Source organism: Pogoniulus pusillus, chromosome Z (genome assembly GCF_015220805.1).
Source record: "Pogoniulus pusillus isolate bPogPus1 chromosome Z, bPogPus1.pri, whole genome shotgun sequence".
Lineage (NCBI taxonomy): Eukaryota > Metazoa > Chordata > Aves > Piciformes > Lybiidae > Pogoniulus > Pogoniulus pusillus.
In genome coordinates this window covers 103,074,649-103,093,210 of record NC_087309.1, presented here as the reverse complement: position 1 = coordinate 103,093,210, position 18,562 = coordinate 103,074,649, and the positions used below count along the sequence as shown (strand labels likewise).

The 18,562-nt window shown below is 44.7% G+C and overlaps 1 protein-coding gene across 1 annotated transcript in view; it reads right to left on the bottom strand.

Annotated features, from left to right (window-relative positions):
- Positions 1-6,400: 6,400 nt before the first annotated feature.
- SVEP1 (sushi, von Willebrand factor type A, EGF and pentraxin domain containing 1) overlaps positions 6,401-18,562 on the bottom strand; it is a 148,223-nt gene continuing 136,061 nt past the window's right edge. The window contains exons 47-50 of the mRNA XM_064176755.1: positions 16,006-16,101; positions 13,275-13,370; positions 10,502-10,595; positions 6,401-6,861 (exon numbers count right to left, since the gene is read on the bottom strand). Coding sequence (XP_064032825.1) covers positions 6,831-6,861; positions 10,502-10,595; positions 13,275-13,370; positions 16,006-16,101 — 317 coding nt within the window. The 3' untranslated portion in view covers positions 6,401-6,830. The remainder of the gene's footprint in view (positions 6,862-10,501; positions 10,596-13,274; positions 13,371-16,005; positions 16,102-18,562) is intronic.

Sequence of the window (18,562 nt, the reverse complement as noted above, 5' to 3'; positions counted from 1 at the left end):
CCAACACTTACACACCCTCCCAACCCCTTCCCATTTTTCCACCTGGTCAGTTTGAACACTTCCAGAGAGGAGCATGTATCTATCTATCCAGCATCCAGGAGAAGAGGCCCTGTGAGCCACACAGCAGCCCCATTCTCAGAGCTGTGCAAGCACAGACAAACAAACCAGTTGTGAGCCACAACAGTGGAGTGGTGTCAGGGAAAAGGAAGACCCCAGGTTGCTGCTGAGCGGTATGAGAGGGAAGCAGCATCTTCTTCTCACTTATTGCAAGCCAGTCTGAATATGCCTGGGAAAGGCAAGGGCCAGACTCCACCTCAAGGAGCTGCAAGTGTAGCCTGTATCTGCAAAACGAGAAGCATGGCGTAGAAGTGCAAGAGGAAGGGGTGACAAGGCAGCAGCAACTGGAAGAGTGCTTAGTTCCACAAGGCTGCCACTGTGTGTGGCAGAAGCTGACAGTCCTGCCCACACCAGCAGTTGTACAGTTCAGCCACTCTTCCCACTGAGCCTCCTCCTCCAGCCATTGAGGCTGCTGGTTTCACACCCAGTGAACCCTGATCACTTCAGAGATAGCTGCAAAAACCATGCTGCTCCTCTTCCAACAGGACCACAGCCAGGACACTGAAAACCAAACGTAACAAGCAGACAGCGCTAAGGAAACAGGGACTAGGGGAAAGGAGGGGAAGGCATCACTTAAAGCCCTGGATTTATCTGCAGGACATGGATGAGTGAGGGGTGGTGACTGCACTGACTGTTCTTTGCCATCTGGTTGCATAAGGACAGACTGATTTCCTGAGGCTGCTGCTGCGATGAAGCCCAGCAAAAGCACAGAGGCGAAAAAAGGGCTGGGCATAGGTGCAGGATCAGTCCTCACCATGCTCCTGGCCTGCTGGGATGCTGCAAGGCAGGAACATCACTGCACCAACCTGTCCCTCCCCAGCAGTCTCCTTTAAAGGCCTTTGCCATGCATGCAGATTCCAGGTGCAATTAGAACTGCTGCTGGTCTGGCTTATGTTGTGCTAATCCTGAAGTTTCTGGAAAGAAAGAGTGGACTTGACCTGCTCAGCAGCTGTTGCTTGCAAACAATCAAAAGGAGGAAGATTTACATTCAGCACAGAGACCATACTGGGAAGATTAAGGTTAGTGCTGGTTCCCTGGGCTATCAATGAGGTGAGCGGATGACATCTGCAGAAGAGCTACCAGGAATAATGATGATAATCATGCTTAAATCTCAAGTGTGGAGAAGGAAAGGCTCATGTGGCCAGCAGAATGAGAAGATTTTGTCTTTCTTATGATGGCACAGCGTGCCAGTGGCTAGGAAAAACTCAGTGCCCTGTCTCCTAGGCATGGTACTTCTGGTAGCACAAGTGGTCACGGTAATCAATCCACACGAGCGACATCTGGCAGGATAGACAAGCTGGCAACAAAGAACAGTATCAATCAGCTCACATAGAGCCTCAATTTCTATAGTGCTTCAGGCTCAGCTAGGAGTGGCAGGAAGTATGCAAACCTCGATATTGGGAGGCACTAGGAACATGCCAGCCTAGAAAACAAGGGTAATGGAAGTGCAGCCCTGGTCCTGGAAGAAGAGCTCCTTGTAAATGGGACTGGTATGTGAAGAAGTGCTTTGCTCCATGTACACAAGTGGAAGTAGGCTTGGAGACCAATAACGCTTCTGCATATTCACTGAATCACAGAATTGTTTCAGTTGGAAAAGACCTCCAAGATCATCGAGTCCAACCATCAGCCTAACACCACCATGGCCATTAAACTATGTCCACGTGTTTCTTGAACCTCTCCAGGGACAGAGACTCCACCACCTCTTTCTGTAAAGTATTTTTTCCCAATATCCAATCAAAACCTCCCCTGGAACAATTTCAGGCCATTTTCTCTCTATCACCTCATACCAGGGAGAAGAGACTCACCCCACCTCATGTCTCAGTTCTAATTTAAATTCCCAGAGACTCAAATATATTTGATAGAACCAAATAACAATTTACAGAGTGCATTTCCCTCTTCCCCCTTTCCCAAAAGAAAGGAATTAGATGGAGAGAGAGTAAAAGGTAAGCACACCCAAATAATCTCACTCAATTTGGAAGTTAAAAGGAAGAAAAGTTTAACAATAAATTAAGAGGTATCTGAGGTGGGGAAGCTACAAAGGTATAGGGGAGGGAAAACAAATACAAAATGTTTAAGTACAACCAGATTTTGATGGTAATGGCTTTGTCTGCCTCGTGGGTGATGGCCAGGTGTTAAAACAAAGAGGAACAGGATGGTAAGCAGGGAGGCAGAGAGCGCAGAGAGAGAGAACAGGAACTTCCCCCTGCTTTTATAGACCCTTAGACAGGCAGGGGGAGTGGGCTAACCATGAATCACCTGGTGGTGTTCAGACCCACCGCTGGGGAGGGGTAAAGAAATCCTGGGGTCAGGTTCAAGGTCACTCCCCCTGGGGGGTTAACCCTGTACACCTCACTACGACCTCCTGTCAGAATGATGAGGTCTCCCCTCAGCCTCCTCCAGACTAAACAATCCCAGTTTCCTCAGCAATTCCTCATAAGACTTTCTCTGGAACCTTCACCAGCTATGTTGCTCATTTCTGGGCCTGTTCTAGCACCTCAATGTCCTTCTTGTAGCAGATGCCCAAAACTGAACACAGAATTTGAGGTGCAGCCTCACCACTGTTGAGGACAGGGTTAACTGTCCTCACTTCCCTACTCCTGCTGGCCACACCATTGCTGATCCAGGCCAGGATGCTGCTGGCCACCTGAGCACACTGCTGGCTTATGTTCATATGGTTGTCAAACAACACCCCCAGGTCCTTTTCCACCAGGCAACTTCCCGGCCCCGAAACTGTAGCTTTGCATGGGGTTGTTGTGACCCAAGTGCAGCACCGTGCACTTGGCTTTAACATAAGACTGGGCTTGGCCCATCAATACAGCCTGTCTATATCTCTTTGCAGAGCCTTCCTGCCCTCAAGCAGATGAACACTCACACTCAGTTTAGCGTAATCTGCACATTTACTGAGGGTGCATTCAATTCCTTCACCCAGATCATAGAGAAAGATATTCAAGAGAACTGGCCCCAGTACTGAGCCCTGGGCATCAGCACTTGTGACCAGTGATTTAACTCCATTAACCACCTCTCTTTGGGACTGGCCAGACTGCCCATCCAAGTCATGGGCATCCAGTTTCTCCAGGAAGGATGCTGTGGGACAGAATGTCAAAGGCTTTACTAAAGTCCTTTATTTTATTAAACAACAGTCACAGTCTTTGCCTCATCCACCAAGAAGGTCACCTTGTTGTAGAAGGTTCATTAAGCAGGACCTACCCTTCATGGACCCATGCTGACTGAGTGTGATCACCTGCTTGCCCTGCATATGCTGTATAACGGCACTCAGCTCCATGACCTTCCCTGACACTGTGGTCAGACTGACAGGTCTGTAGTTCCCCTGGTCCTCTGTCTGGCCCTTCTTGTAGATGAGCATCACATTTGCCAGTCTCCAGCCAGCTGAGACCTCCCTGCTTAGCCAGAACTGCTGGTAAAGAGTGGAAAGTAGTTTGGTGAGCGCCTCTGCCAGCTTCCTCAGCACCCAGGAGTGTCTGCTATCCAGCACCAAAGGCTTGTGTGTGTCTAAGTGGAGCAGCAGGTCATTACCATCTCCTCTTGGACTACAGGTGCTTCATTAACAAAACTGTCAGGGAGCTCACAGCAACTTTTGGGCTGGTGACTTGGTGACATTGACCACCTTTTGCACTTTGAGGTCTCCATGTAGAGCTGTGTACCAGAACACTGACAGGCACACCACCACTGCCTTCACAACCCTGACGCTCCGTCTCATGGCTGCTGTGTCCCTTGTGCTCCTCATTTGGAGGAATGCCATCTGAGTTACAAAGTCTTCTTTCTGCTATCCCACATTTTCTGCCTCAAGGGTCCTTGTATACAAGCTTTGAACCCCCTCCCCCGTGCTGGTGCAGAACAAGCTGTGATCTCCATCCAGTCGGTGCAAGTGTTGAGTGAAGCAGGTTTTAATGCACCTGTCCCATGCCAGTAGAATTATGGCCTGTACAGGTTTTCCAATCTGATCTAGCAGCAGAAAGGATTTGACAAAAATCAGGTGCTAACTGCATTGATATCCAAAGGTCAATCCTGGACTTACCCAGAACATCCTTTTTAAGATTACTGGCAATTATTTTGTCCCTTCCCTTGAGTGACATTCCTTTTTCCTAACACTCAGGCTTCACCAGCTGGTCCTCAAGGGTAGATTGGTACTTTTGTTGTCAGGCATGAATAACAGAGTGATGCATCTATATGGGTACTAAACAGGGTGCAACTTTATTTACAGTGTAAAGTGCATCACAAAGAAGTTGTTTAAAACACACAACAAGCAGTGACATAAATGACAATACAGTACTGGGTAGGGAGGGGAAAGTGTTCCAGCAAGTATCAAAACATCATCAACATCACTAATATAACAGCCTCTAGTTTCAGCTACTCTGTCCTACCACCACATCTCTGTTGGCTGGGCTGATCCCAGGACTCCATGTACTGTCTGGATCCAACAGCCCTGTAAAGCCTTCAATAATGTCCTGCCAGCTCTAAGCAGGATCCTGCTCTGGTAATCACCAGGGCAGAGTCAGGGCATACACACCAGAGAAGCACACTGGAAAAGGGATCAAAACATGGGAATGACAAATTGGTATCTGCTTTTCTCACCCATGCACTCTTTCCCTTGGGAAGTCAGTCCCGTGTTGCTCACTGCAGCTTCCATTCACATGCTGTTAAGGCAGCAAGGAGGTCAAAGAACAAAATGCCTACAAACAGTGGTGACTATGGATTGAAATGCAGACATTACTTACTGAACATTGACTTCAGTCAAAGCTGTAAACATCGATGGCTGTGGAGCTGGGAGACACAAGATTGTTGCTACGTGCTAGCAGAGTCCATTAGAAAAAGAAGGTTGTAGGAGCTGAGATGACAACTCTTCAGCTGCTTGCAGCTCCCACTAGGAAGGAATCTACATTCACATTAAATCTGATCCCCTAATGACTCCTATTAGTTTTCTGTTTTTCTTTCAATTGCCTGGAAGCTCTTACTGGCTCTTAAATTTTCTTAGGTTTATTTGTTGTTGTTGTTTGCTTGTTTTTCTTTTTTTTTTCTTTTCTTCTCCATTTCTGGTCTTGGGCTAACAGCCATCAGTTATGTGTCAGAATTGACTAGTGCCTTCTTACTGTAACTGTGAGCTCATTTTGGTGTTGCATCACTTTCCTGTGCCCAAGTTCATGCATTCATAAAAAGAAGGAAAATCTATAAAGGGAGGAGGGGCAGGGCAGGTTGCACACAACCTCAATCCAGAGGGTAACAAAGCAGGAATGCTACAGAAGGTAAAATCTGTTGCTTTTTCTTCTCTCCCAGTCATCCTTTTCTATTATTACTGGGAAATATGGAGCTTCTGACCACCGACTGTCAGGTTCTCACTCTGAACGTCTTCTTTCACAGATCAGAGCTTTTGCCAACTGACAACAACTGTCAATAACTCTCAAATATTTGACAAAAAAAACCAAAAAACCCTGTGATTTTCACCATGGAATTCATTATCCTGCTTACCCACAGGAAATCTTACCATCTCAACTCATTAGAGCATGACTTAATGGTGGTGTTCAGGTGTGTGTTACCCTCAGATGCAATGGGATCAACGGTACAAGAATGAGAAGCCTGACAGCATGTGCACTCCCAGTGCTTCTCACTCAGCCAAGCATTTCTGCTCTGTATGTGTACCCAGCAGAAGACTATTCCAGCTTCATGAGGGTTCTGCATAACACAAACACAACTCTTCTGTAAACAAATTTTAACCTAAGAATGCTAACTGGAACCTTCTCTCTCCATCTTAGGGGCAGTTGAATTTGGGATGCAAACCCCATGTATCAAAGGCAGTCACCTAGCAGACAGCTGCTGAACCGGTATTTCACCACTTACAGAGGAAAAGGATCGTGCTGACAGGCAGCTGGTGAGTCCTGTAGCCAGAGTGAAGTCTCAGGTTTCAGCAGTCTGCCTGCTTTCCACTGCTGGACACTGGATTATCCAGTTTTACAGCTATGCCTGAACAGCCTCAAAGGCCCCTGTTGGGGAGACATGGTCCATCTTTCTCTGACTGACCTGATGTTCTCTCATCATCTCTTTTAAATTTTTGACAACTTAATAAAAAAAAAATCTCAGGCTACATTTACTCTGATGCTGTCCATTAAGTCACTATCCAATGATGTTAATGACACATAATAGACATTACAGAATCTTCTTCTTATGCCCATTAGAAACTGTGGTTATGACAGGGACTTCATCAGATGTACTCCTAATTTAGATCAACATGATTTCAGAGACAGGCCCAATGCAAATTTCAGTGACTCAGCCTTGTACAACCACTCTTCACTGCTGAGTTGCTGGACAGCAGGATGCTCTGGCAGGTGCTAAGCAGAGCCGCCACACTGGCAGTGTAGTACGGTTTTATTCTCACTGTATGTAAGAAATGGGAGAGACTTTGCTTTACACAACCACTTCCTTGGTGGACAGTAGGAATCGTTACATTTGTATGTGTGTATGGGTTGTGTGTGTGTGTCTGTAGCAGCATATATCTGTAAATATATTTTGTAAATGAAAAATACAAAGGATTTCTTTAACAATGGAAAGGTATAGTAAAAATGCATCACAAATTAAAATACAAAACAAAGGAGCTGAGGGGGGAAAGGAAAGCCACAGATTTGATTTGCAATGCATTAGATTCCAAGCCCTGGTGCCTAGGCTGAAGAAAGAGATCTGAATGTAGAACTGCTGCTCTGATGTTAAAAGGGGTAGTATCCAGCCTTCCGTTTCCTGTATCAAAAAGAACCCAAACAAAATACAATCAGTGCTGTACTAAACATACCAAATAAGATCAACAGTGAGGCACAAGAAGATGATGTTTGAAAGTATGCTAGGGAACAGAGTATTGCAGATCGAGATGGCCTGCTGAGAGGGGAAGCTGGGGAGTAGAGATATCTGGCATTTAATTTAAGTTATGACTCATCACCGAGTGGTTTGGATCTCATCTTGTCCCGGATGCTGATAAAAGCTTTTGTCCCTTTCAGCTTCCTTTTATAAATCACACCTAGTTAACCTGCAACAGAACATGTTTGCTTGTTTTTGAGTCCTCAGAACAGTATTATACTCTGTGAAGTGCCACCAGCAGCTGAGACCAAAGCTTAACAAAATACAAACCAGATCTCAGTGCTTGTTTTTGTCCCCTTCATGCCCCAGTGGGGAACTTCTTCTACCAGAGCTGCTGGACCAAAACCCAGCAGGGCTAAGGATCCCTCCCTGAAGGTGTTCAAGGCCAGGTTGGATGAGGCCTTGAGCAACCTGTTCTAGTGGGAGGTGTCCCTGCCTATAGCAGGTGGTTGCAACTGAATAATCTTTGAGGTCCCTTCCAACCTAAACCATTCTATGATTCCAAGGATCCACATTTTCTCAGACTGCACAATGCTGCACAGTGCTGTGGACTTGGACAAGAAGAAGCCCAGCAAACCAAGATCAGTCCAGTTTGGTAGTGGCCTGAAATTGTGCTTTGCCCCAAGCATATGCTCTGTAATTTTTGGCCACTACATCCACTGGATTTGGGCTTCTCTGCTTCATATCCTAAATGGAAATCACAGAATCACAGAATGGTAGAGGTTGGAAGAGATCTCTGGAAATCACTCAGTACATCTGCTGCCTAAGCAGGCTGACCTAAAACAGTTTGCACAGAGCAGTGTCCAAGCAGGCTTTGAATGACTCCAGAGATGAAGGCTCCATCAGTTCTTTAGGCAGCCTGTGCCAGTGCTCCACTGCCCACAAAGTAAAGAAGTTCCTTCTCAAGGTTAGATTGTGTTTCCTATGTTTCAGTTTGTGCCCACTACCTCTTGTCCTGTTGCTAGGCACCACTGAAAAAAGGCTGACCCCATCCTCCTAACACTCATCCTGTAGGTATTCAAACATGGAACACAGGGATGTGATTTGAGACAGCCAGCATGGTCAGGTCCTAGTGGCTTTCTACAGTGCTGTAACTACCTCAGCAGACAAGGGAAGACTGACAGATGTCATCTATATGGACTTTTGTAAAGGCCTTGGCACAGTCCCCCACAACACCCTTCTCTCTAAGCTGGATAGGTATGGATTTGATAGGTGGACTGTTCAGTGAATAAGGAATTGATTGGATGGCTGTATCCAAGGGGGATGGCTCAATAGCCACATGGAGATGGGTGACAAGGATGTGTATTTAGGCCACTGCTGTTCAGTATTTTTATCAATTATATTGACAGCAAGACTGAGTGCACCCTCAGCAAGTCTGCAGATGATACCGAGATGAGTGGAGTGGTGCAGCTGATAAGGCAGAAGGACAGGATGTCATCCACAGGGACCTGGACAGGCTGGAGGGGTAGGCTGAGAACCTCGTGGGGTTCACAAAGTGCAAGGTCCTGCACCTAGGTCAGGGCAATCCCTTGCATCCCTTGATGAAATGGAGAGCATCCCTGCAGAAAAGGACTTAGGGGTGCTGGTGGATGAGAAGTTGGACACGAGCCAGCAGTGTGCACCTGCAGCCCAGAAGGCAAATCATATCCTGGGCTGCATCAAAAGAAGCATGGCCAGCAGGTCAAGAGGTGTTTCTGCTGCTCTGCTGAGTCCTGTCCTGGAGTACTGTGTCCAGCACTAGAGCTCTCAACACAGGAAGGACAAGGAACTGATGGAGCAGGTCCAGGGGAGTACCACAAAAATGACTGGGGGCCTGGAACACCTCTCCTATGAGGACAAGCAGGGGTAGCTGGGGTTGTTCAGCCTGGAGAAGAGAAGACTCTGGGAAGACTTAATAGTTGCCTCCCAGTAACTGGAGGGGGCCTACAAGGAGGCTGGAGAGGGACTGTTTGCAAAGGCCTGCAGTGATAGGACAAGGAGCAATGGTTTTAAATTAGAGAAGAGCAGAGTTAGGTTGGATGTTATGAACAAGTGCTTTACTATGATGGTAGTGGAACACTGGAACGGGTTGCCCAGGGAGACATTTGAGGCCCCATCCCTGGAGATATTCAAGGTTAGGCTTGACAAAGCTCACAGTCATCTCTTCTCCAGGCTAAAAAGCATGAAGCTTCTCAGCCTTCCTTTGTAAGAGTGATGTCATTGTAGCCCTGCACTGTACCCTCTCAAGCAGTCCCCTTTCCTTCTTTAAATGGTGAGCCCAGAACTGTACACGCTACATCAGCTGAGGCCCCAACAGTGCACTATCAGACTCCGGCTGTGTGTCTCTCAGCCTAAAGCTGGATACTGTTTGTGGCAGTACATTAGAGGTGCTTCATTTGGGCATATATAATCACAGCTGACAAGTAAAATACTACTTATTTTGGACAACGTAATTTCTTAAACAAGCATCTTTTCTGTAGCTTTAGGATAAACAGGGAGGAATGTCTGTCACTACCTGTCCAGAAAGAAGAACAGAAAAAATACACAATGTCACAGGCATTGTCTGTATCCCAGAGAAAAATGTCAATATCCAGCTGTTATTTATTTAGCTCTCCAGGAGCTTGTGTGAGTTGAAGTACCAACATTTTGGCAGACATGTGTTTCATGGCCCTTAATACTCCACGCAAGGGGCAGGAGAGCTCATGTTGCATGTTTTGTTGTTATACCTGATTCCTGACCACAACATCATTACCATTCCACCTGCCCTGCCTTCCCACTTCAGGGTGGTAAGTGGCTCTCAGTGGCAGCATGAAAGAGAAGAGCTTTCCAAAGAGCCTCCTGTTCAGACTGCCTTCAGAGACAAACATCCAAACTTCACAAGTGGATTTTAAAAACTGCAGCTGTAATTTAGACTTGTAAATGTGCCTCGCAGGGTGATAAGTCTTGACTGATTTGAAAACCTGGTCTGCTGTTGGCCCCATTGGACCTGAATTAGCAAACCAAAACACATCCACTGGTAAAACTCCTTAGAAGAGAACAGAGGTGAACTGTATCTAAGAGGCATTGTGGCAAATTCTGATTACACCACTCAACATTGGTGTAAGAGGACCTATTATTTATGGCATCTGTTGCAAGACCCCAGTCTTGAACCTGGACTCAGCTGAAATATTACATAGTTCAAAAGGAACAGTTGTACACAGCAGGCCACCCAATTTTCCTGAAAATTACACCACAACCAACATTTCCATTCACATAATTTGAAAAAGTACCCAACCCCAGACAACCAAAGCGAAACCTTGCAGGTTTGCCTGTCTGCTTATATACAAATGTATCATTTCCTGAATGTTCTCAAGCTTGGCAATCATTTTGCCGAATGCTCTCTAAGGCCTCTTCAGATTGTTGATAAATCACGAACCATCCAATGACCACTGATCTACAGGATCTAGAGATGCTCAGAGTGTGCAAAACTAATTGCATATTCTTCAGATCCAGCATTCACCAGCGTCTGATTCAGCCTAGCTACAGCATGGTGCTCAGCAACACTTACCTAGAGCAGTCATGTCCAGTCCATGATGAAGGACAATAGCACCGATTTGGTCGTGTGCACTTCCCACCATTTAAGCAAGGCAACTGGCAAACAGCTGCATACAGAGAGAGAGCACAGCATTAGTGAGCACACCCACAACAAGCTGATTAAGGAGCAGAGCACTGAAAATCTGCGTCATTCTCTTAATAAGGGGCCGCTCTCAAATCTACAACAGCTGCGAGTCTGTTGTAAAAGATGGTTTGCTCTGGAAAGGCCATCCTTAAGAGTGCATCTCTGCTGAATGAGATTGGACTCATTTGGACTAGTCTTTGTACCAGCTGCATGAAACAGACTATATTATTTCAAGTTGTCCTGAAAACAATCTGTTCTTTTTGCTTCAAACTGAGAGAAGGGGGAAATAAAAGGTGGAAAGCAAGAAGGAATCAGAAGACAAGAGTCAGAAGATCAGGAGAATAGGTCTTGTTCCTAGGAAGAAAATGTGGGTGTTTATTTGATAAGAATATAATGGCCAAAAAGGTATCCAGGGCAAGCAGACACTAGACATGCTAATTAAAAAAACAGTATAGAAAGAAGCAGCATAAACACAGTTAAAGGCCAGAAAGCCATTTACAGATCATCAGCATGCAAAGAATGAGACTTCACACAATGGCACCGGTATGGAGACAATAAAAGGAAGCAGAGTTCCTGAAAGAGGATGGGTAGCCACAGAAGGTGTGACTAGGTGGTATAGGGCATTTGGATTAGAGAGAAAACACTGGCCTGCCTGGTAGGGTCATGCTGGGCAGTGAAACAGCTGCAACTGTATTTGTGCAACAGCCTAACCCAAGAGTATCAAGCAATCAAACAGAAGCTGAAGCTTCTAGTCTTATCAAGTTTGAGACTGGAAGATAAAGCACCATGCAATTTTCAGAACAGACTTGGGATTCACTTAATGAGGTTCTCCAAATGCAGACATATTTATTGCAATAAAAGTGAAAGAGGGAAAATCTTTTAAGAAGCTAATGACATATCTAGAGGATAAACCTAAAGGCACCAGTGAGGACAAATGCTGGGTATTTTCTTTGCACAGAACATGCATCAGGAAACATTTGTTAAAATGGAATCACAGTAAATGGAAATCAGTAATCACAGCAATGTGAAAGAAAATGGGAATTCACTACTCTGATGCCTCTGGACCAAGCAGCAACAAATAGTGGCAGGATTGATCATCCCTGTGTAATTAAGTGCACCAAGTTTGTCATGTTAAAAATGGCTTTGGATTCTGGAGGAAAGCATAAGAGTGAAACATCTTTACCTCTCACTTTATGCACATAATTATTCCTATGAAACAGCAGTTAATCCAAATATTTCTTATCTCACTTTGCTCTGTCATGGCAATAGGTCAAGACCAGTAAGTAAAATGAGCAGCAGTTTAATAACTCCATAAGCAGTGATTATGAACTTCTGTGAATGAAGTTCAGCAAAGATGCAACTGCCCATTAGATTTTTTCTTCAGCTGCCACACAGCAAAACCAGTCTGAACAGATTTGAATTGCTGGCCCAAAATTGAAAGTCACCTATCTTCCTCAACCACCCATGCTGTTATAGCTGCTAGGATGATGATATATGGAAGGAAATGATCCATTATGTGCTATCCAAGTGTCCCTTCAAACAACAGTAGTTCTGTGTTGAAATGGAATTTGAGTTGCTGAGGAATGGTTAGGTTTGCAGTGTATCACACAGCTTATCGCCCAGACACACTATTCCTATCAGCTGGACAAATAAAGCACAATTTCCTTCTCCAGTTCACCTAATCAGCCACCCTGAAGGCTTGGCAGGAAAGCAGAACCAGGCTTTCATATTAAGGCCCTGCTAACAATCAGTTATGGTGTACCCAGGCAATAGCAATACAGTGAACAAACTGTAAATTAATTATTTATAATAGGTAATATTATTAGTGATTCAGTTTAATAATGACTAAAAGATATTTCAATGAGCACTCATTTGGTATGGATTTTACTGGCTATTTCCACAAGAATAAGCCTTTCAAAAACAGGCATTTGTTTAGTCCTTGATGTAGACCCATATACCCTAAATTTGTGCTCCAATATTACCTCGTCTGACACAAGCTGACTTGCCAGGACACAGGTCGGGAACCTATACCCATCATACCCTTCAGCCTTGATGAGGTGCAAGTCAGAGATGTAGCAAAATGCAGCACATGTTAAATTTGATCAGAGAACTCCGATGATACCTAAAATAACACGTCCATGTACCATGTACATGCTATCTTACATGAGCACCATGTACTCATTAAACTCAACTATCCTTAAACAAACCCTTGATTTGCTCTGCCCCTCTCGTCTAGCTCATAACTCAGGCAGTAAGTAGGAATCCCCCAAATCAGACAGCTACGTGGTGAAAAATCCTTGAAATACATGCAGCTTTGTGAATTTATTGGTAACTTGCATGTGCTGAAGATGAAAATGAAAGGGAGATGAAAATTAAATTTTAACTCTTCTTGGAGTGGACAGCCTAGTCTGAAATTGTATCTCCTCTGCAGGCAGTGCTCTTGTGAATGTTGTCTGTCCTTCCTTTTATGTCTATTTTGAATACTCATCAAGGACTACTCTGAAAATAGTTTGCAGCAGGAAAAAACAAATCCTTCAGAATATTATTGAAGGCTTGAGTTTTACTGAGAGAAGCGTAGTAGTGCTATGGAGTCCTTAGTGAATTGTGCTAGGTACTGATAGAAGAGTCACAAAAAAGTGAGAAAAAAACAAAAGAGCTTTACCTGTCTGGCAGCGCGATCCAGTCCATCCAGGGGGGCAGTTACACTGGTAAGGGGCCACACAGCGACCTCCATTGAGACATGGCAGAATGCATATTGCTAAGGAGAGAGACGAGAACCCGTGAAAAAAGTACCTCCCACGAAGGCAAAGAATAAAGTGTGCAAGAAGAAGAACTTCCATTTAATTAGAACCTCTACTGCTCCTCAAAGTGTTTGCATGCACTAATAGGAGAGTTCAGCATGATCTATCCACAAGGCACGAACAGCAAACACTGCTGGCATGGCAGCCAGAAAGCAGAGGGAATGATGACAAACAAATGGACAGACTAGAGCAATTGCTAGAGTCTTTCAGATGCCTGTAGATTCTACTCACTGGAAATGTGGAGGACCTTTTGCTTGTTTCTCACACTTAGTATCCATAGACGTGACCCACTCCTGTGATGGTAGCTAACAAAACCGGTTCATAACTTCAATTACAAACAACTGGATTACTTGTGGACTCTCTGGGGTCCCAAAATGTAACCTCTACAAGAAGTTAATCTATGCATTGCCCATAGAAAAATACTTAGTTTGAGCCAGTAAAAACATGCTGAGACAGGTGACACCACAAATCCCCCATGGAAAGATAGCTCTGATATAAGGCATTTTGGGTCCAGGTTGACTGTGGCTTTGGGGAAGAAACCAAGCAGACACCAAGCAGCTGAGGGCCTGTGGACTGAGCACCAACCAAGCTATACTGGTTCTGTGAGTAGATCTGCAAAACTACCCACTGTGCACACTATACATGACTTGAGTGCCTTCAGAAAACCACCATCTCCTGTATTCTAACTGAATTAAGTATTTGTGTGAACACGCTCTGGTAAGAGCGGGTGTTGAGATGGGTCCCAAATTCAGATAACTGAGTGGCACTTTCAGTGGACTTCTATTCTGGAAGGGTGGATAGGGGCTGCAGATGACTGATGCAGAAGTTCAGTTTCAGTGGTCAAGCTGAGGAGGTGAACTTCACTGAACTCACAGGGCTAACCCCTATCACCCAGAATTATTCATCTGTATCATTAAACTAGTAGTGCTCTGCATGCTTTTTGAGTAGTCAGGCCTCTCTCAGGGAGACAAATCTATCTTGTTATCCATGAAATGTTCTGTAAACTACAAGGTGACTGAATTCTGTTAGAGCTCTAAGGCCTCACCTCTGCCCTGATCCTGACAGATCTGTGTTCAATGCTAGCACTCAAAAATCCCTTTGGCTTCCAGAACAGGCCCTCAACTCCGCAGACTAAACCCATCTTTTCTGGTCACCAGTACACTTTGCTTGACAAGCAATGCTGCAAAATCAAGGCGGCACTAACGAATTGTGGGAACACTTTTCCCCTCTCCTCCCTACCTATGACAAAGTAAAGGGAAAAAATAAAGAGAGCTAGCTGCTGTGTCTGCATGGAGTGTGATCTGGCTAGTCAGCTGCCTTTTCATAAAAATTGTCCTTTGGTCCTTAAGAATGCATTAAATATCATTATTAATGGTAAGGTAAGGAAATCAATTGTGGCATACCAAACACCATTCTGCCAGACACAGGGCTTGATCTCCTCCTGCTCAAACTGAGTTTGCTGTCTGGATATGGTGGTACTGATAGACACGTGGACAGCAAAAGAGAGGCTCTGAATGCACCATATAGATGGAGTTTCCATGAACACAGAAGGGCAAAACTTGCTGAAACCCATTCTGTGTCTGATGTAAAACTGCCATGTAGAACTGCCACAGCCACAGAGAAGACTTGAAAGCTGCAGAGCTAGATTCAGAGGACCATTTTAAGATGTGAGACATCTACCTAGCAAAATGCTTGAACTACACTCCTCTGTGAACTACAGGAGGACCTGCCACATCTTTTTGTACGTCTCCATGCATACTCAGATCCAGGAATAGAGATGTCACCTCAGGTCCAGGTGTTCTTGGACACACTGAAGCTTTATTGTCAGGCCCATATTAATAAATACACTAAAGGTACTTTCCTTTTCTGTCTACACAGACCCATGCCTACCCATGTGTACAGTAATAAGGCTTCTCATGCAGCAACCATGTCAGTGTGAAGGGGTTAGCTGTCCCAAAAACTTTGTGCTAAGATTACCACAAACAAAACAGCAAACATGTCACAAACTCTCATCCCCAATGTCACCCATAGAATCTCTGGCAGACCTAAGTGTCATATTCGTCTCTTTTCAACCAGAACAGATCCAGCTCTCCAACTACTCAGAGTTCCAGGCAGGAAAAGCCAGCCTATAATTTGTAGGGTAGAGGTACACAAGTTGGGAAGCATAACATGAAAAATGTGATATAATTGCATTATTTGAACATTTATTGGTCAGCTTGATAATCTGATCTAAGAGATAAAAAGAAGAAGCCCAGGAACAAATGCAGCCACCAGCAGAATAGTCACCTCTCTTTTCCTCAAAGTACGGTGTACTGCTATCAGAAACAGACTGGAAAATTGAAGCAAGCTGTTCTCCAAACACAATGAAAGAAACCTCTGCACAGAATCACATGAAGTAGAAAGTTTTTGTTTTGCTTTTCATACGTCAGGGATATGGGCACTTGTCTAGGAGCTCTCTCTTCATTTGTCACACAGAACAAAGTAAGGATCTCTATGCTTCTGGCTCTTCTGCCTTCAACTTTTACAGTGGAGCAAACTCACTTGTCTTACCTGCAACATCCTTAAAATCACACTTAGGGATGGCATACGTACGCTCTTCGCAGAGACGGCCCATCCAGCCATCCGGACAGGAGCAGGCGTTTGGTCGCTCACAGATGCCACCATTCTGACAGGGGAACCGACAGACAGCTGAAAACAACACCATTTCATCACTTCAATAGGAACTTAGCAATGCAGCATCCTGCACAGTTCTTTGCAGTTGCAGAACAGCAGAACAAACAATGGTGCTGTCACAGTTCTAAGGCTATGTCCTGATGTTCCAGGGAGAATTCAAGTCTAAAGGATGAAGAGTTTTAGGGATTGGACATAGAATCATGTCAAACAAGTTCATCTCACTCCATTGGACTGCTGAGTATCTTGTATTTTGCAGCACAAACTGGTTTACACCACAGACTTGTATTCTGCAGCACAAGCTCTGGCTGCCTCCTGCTTGCTTCTGGCTTCCCTGCTCTGTGACCACACATGATCATCTTGTTCAGGTTTGCAAAGGTATAGGGTGGGGACTGTGCTGGCTGTGATACAGCCTTCTAGGTCCTTTGGGTCCAGGGGGGTGTGGGTGTGTATAGAGGGGGAAGAGAGAGAGGAAATATTGTACAAGGAGGGTATTGTGCTGTTGTTGAACTGTAAATATATACAAGTATACCTTATACATGTTTACTGCCTTTTGTAGTCTCAAGTTGTGCTGGGGGAAGTATAGGCTGGATGTTAGGAGGAAGTTCTTCACAGAGAGAGTGATTGGCATTGGAATGGGCTGCCCAGGGAGGTGGTGGAGTCACCATCCCTGGAGGTGTTCAAGAAAAGAGTGGATGAGGCACTTGGTGCCATGGTCTAGTTGACTGGATAGGGCTGGGTGCTAGGTTGGACGGGATGATCTTGGAGGTCTCTTCCAACCTGGTTGACTCTATGATCCTATGATTCTATATATTTAGTCTACTTTTGTAAATAAAATTTCATTTAACTTCTAAAATTCTGAGTGTGGTAAATTTACTCTGCCACCCAGTTTGTGGGTGGCAAATCCAAACAGTAGTGAAGTTCAGAAACACGACTGTAATTTCAAGGGCTAAGTAATTTTCTGGCTCTGTAGGCTTGACTAGCTAGTGTGAGCAAGGATGTGGGAACTGTTAAGACAACCAAAAGTTGTCCATTGCAAGGATGAAAATGTAGAAATTTACAGCATAGCTGGGTAAATTAATTGGCCAGTGTTCCAAGGAGAAAACTCTCAAAAACATCCCCCCCTCACCAAAAAAAAGAAAACCTGCCCTTTTATTTTTTTCTTTTCTCTTCTAAACTAACTGCCAAATAAAATCAAGATGTCTTCTAACCTTGGTATGAAACATCAGGAAAATGCCATCTGGCACAATCCAGAATTTACTGGAAGTTGGATATAACACTGTGGTAGAATAAGTAAATTTTATTTCAGTATCATCCATCTAGTGTAATGAAAAGTGAGCAACAAGGGTGCAGCAGTGGCACAGCGAAATGTTTACCTGCAGAACCCAAAATGTGGTTATTAACTTCACTTAGCATTCACACTGACTGTGCTCCTTGGCTCACACAGCTGGCACCTAATCATAAAAGTAAGGAATTTCAATTGAACGTGAGTCTGCAGTGTGACTGGGTGGCCAAGAAGGCCAGTGGCATCCTGGCTTGTATTAGAAACACTGTAGCCAGCAGGAACAAGGAGGTGATCATTGCCCTCTACATAGCATTGGCAAGGTGACACCTCAAGTGCTGTGTTCAGTTCTGAGCTCCTAACTACAAAAAGGACTTCTGAGGTGCTGGACTATGTCCAAAGAATGTCAGCGAGGCTCATGAGGGGCCTGGAGCACATGGCCTAGGAGGAGCATCTGAGGGAGCTGGGGGTGTTCGGGCTGGAGGAGGCTTTCTACAACTACCAGAAGAGAGGCTGGAGTGAGGAGGGTCGGCCTCTTCCCCTTGATAACAAACAAGAGGACTAGAAGAAATGGTCACAAGCTGCACCAGGGGAGGGTCAGGCTGGATATTAGGAAATTGTTCCTTCACAGAGAGGGTTATCAAACATTGGAATGGTCTGCTCAGGGCAGTGGTGGAGTCACCATCCCTGGAGATGTTTAAGCAGCATGCGAACCTCGCACTTGGGGACATGGTTTAGTGTTGACCCTTCAGTGCTAGGGCAGGAGCTGGAATCGATGATCTGGGATGTCTCTTTTAACCAGATACATTCTGTGATTTTGTGATTTGACATGGACTGTATCATACTAGCCCAATATGTTGTCTGGACCAGACAGGCTTTGGACTTCATTGCTGTTTTGTGACGTAGCATTGTCCAATACATCCAGAAAAACCAGGACCACTTTAGAAAATTGTGTAGTAAACTAACCACAAACATATTAGACTGAAATATCACTGGAGGAGTTATAACCCTTGTCATCTGGGGTATGTACTATAGACAGAAGATCAAAAATTGTGGCTTCAAGACGATACTACAGAACAAATAAGTAATCAGATTAACTTCTAATTAGTGTAGTTATGAACACAAAGTAACCTCAGGAAACTCTTCCTGAACTCTTAATTGCATCCTATCTTTAATTAGTTACTAGATGAGCAAAAT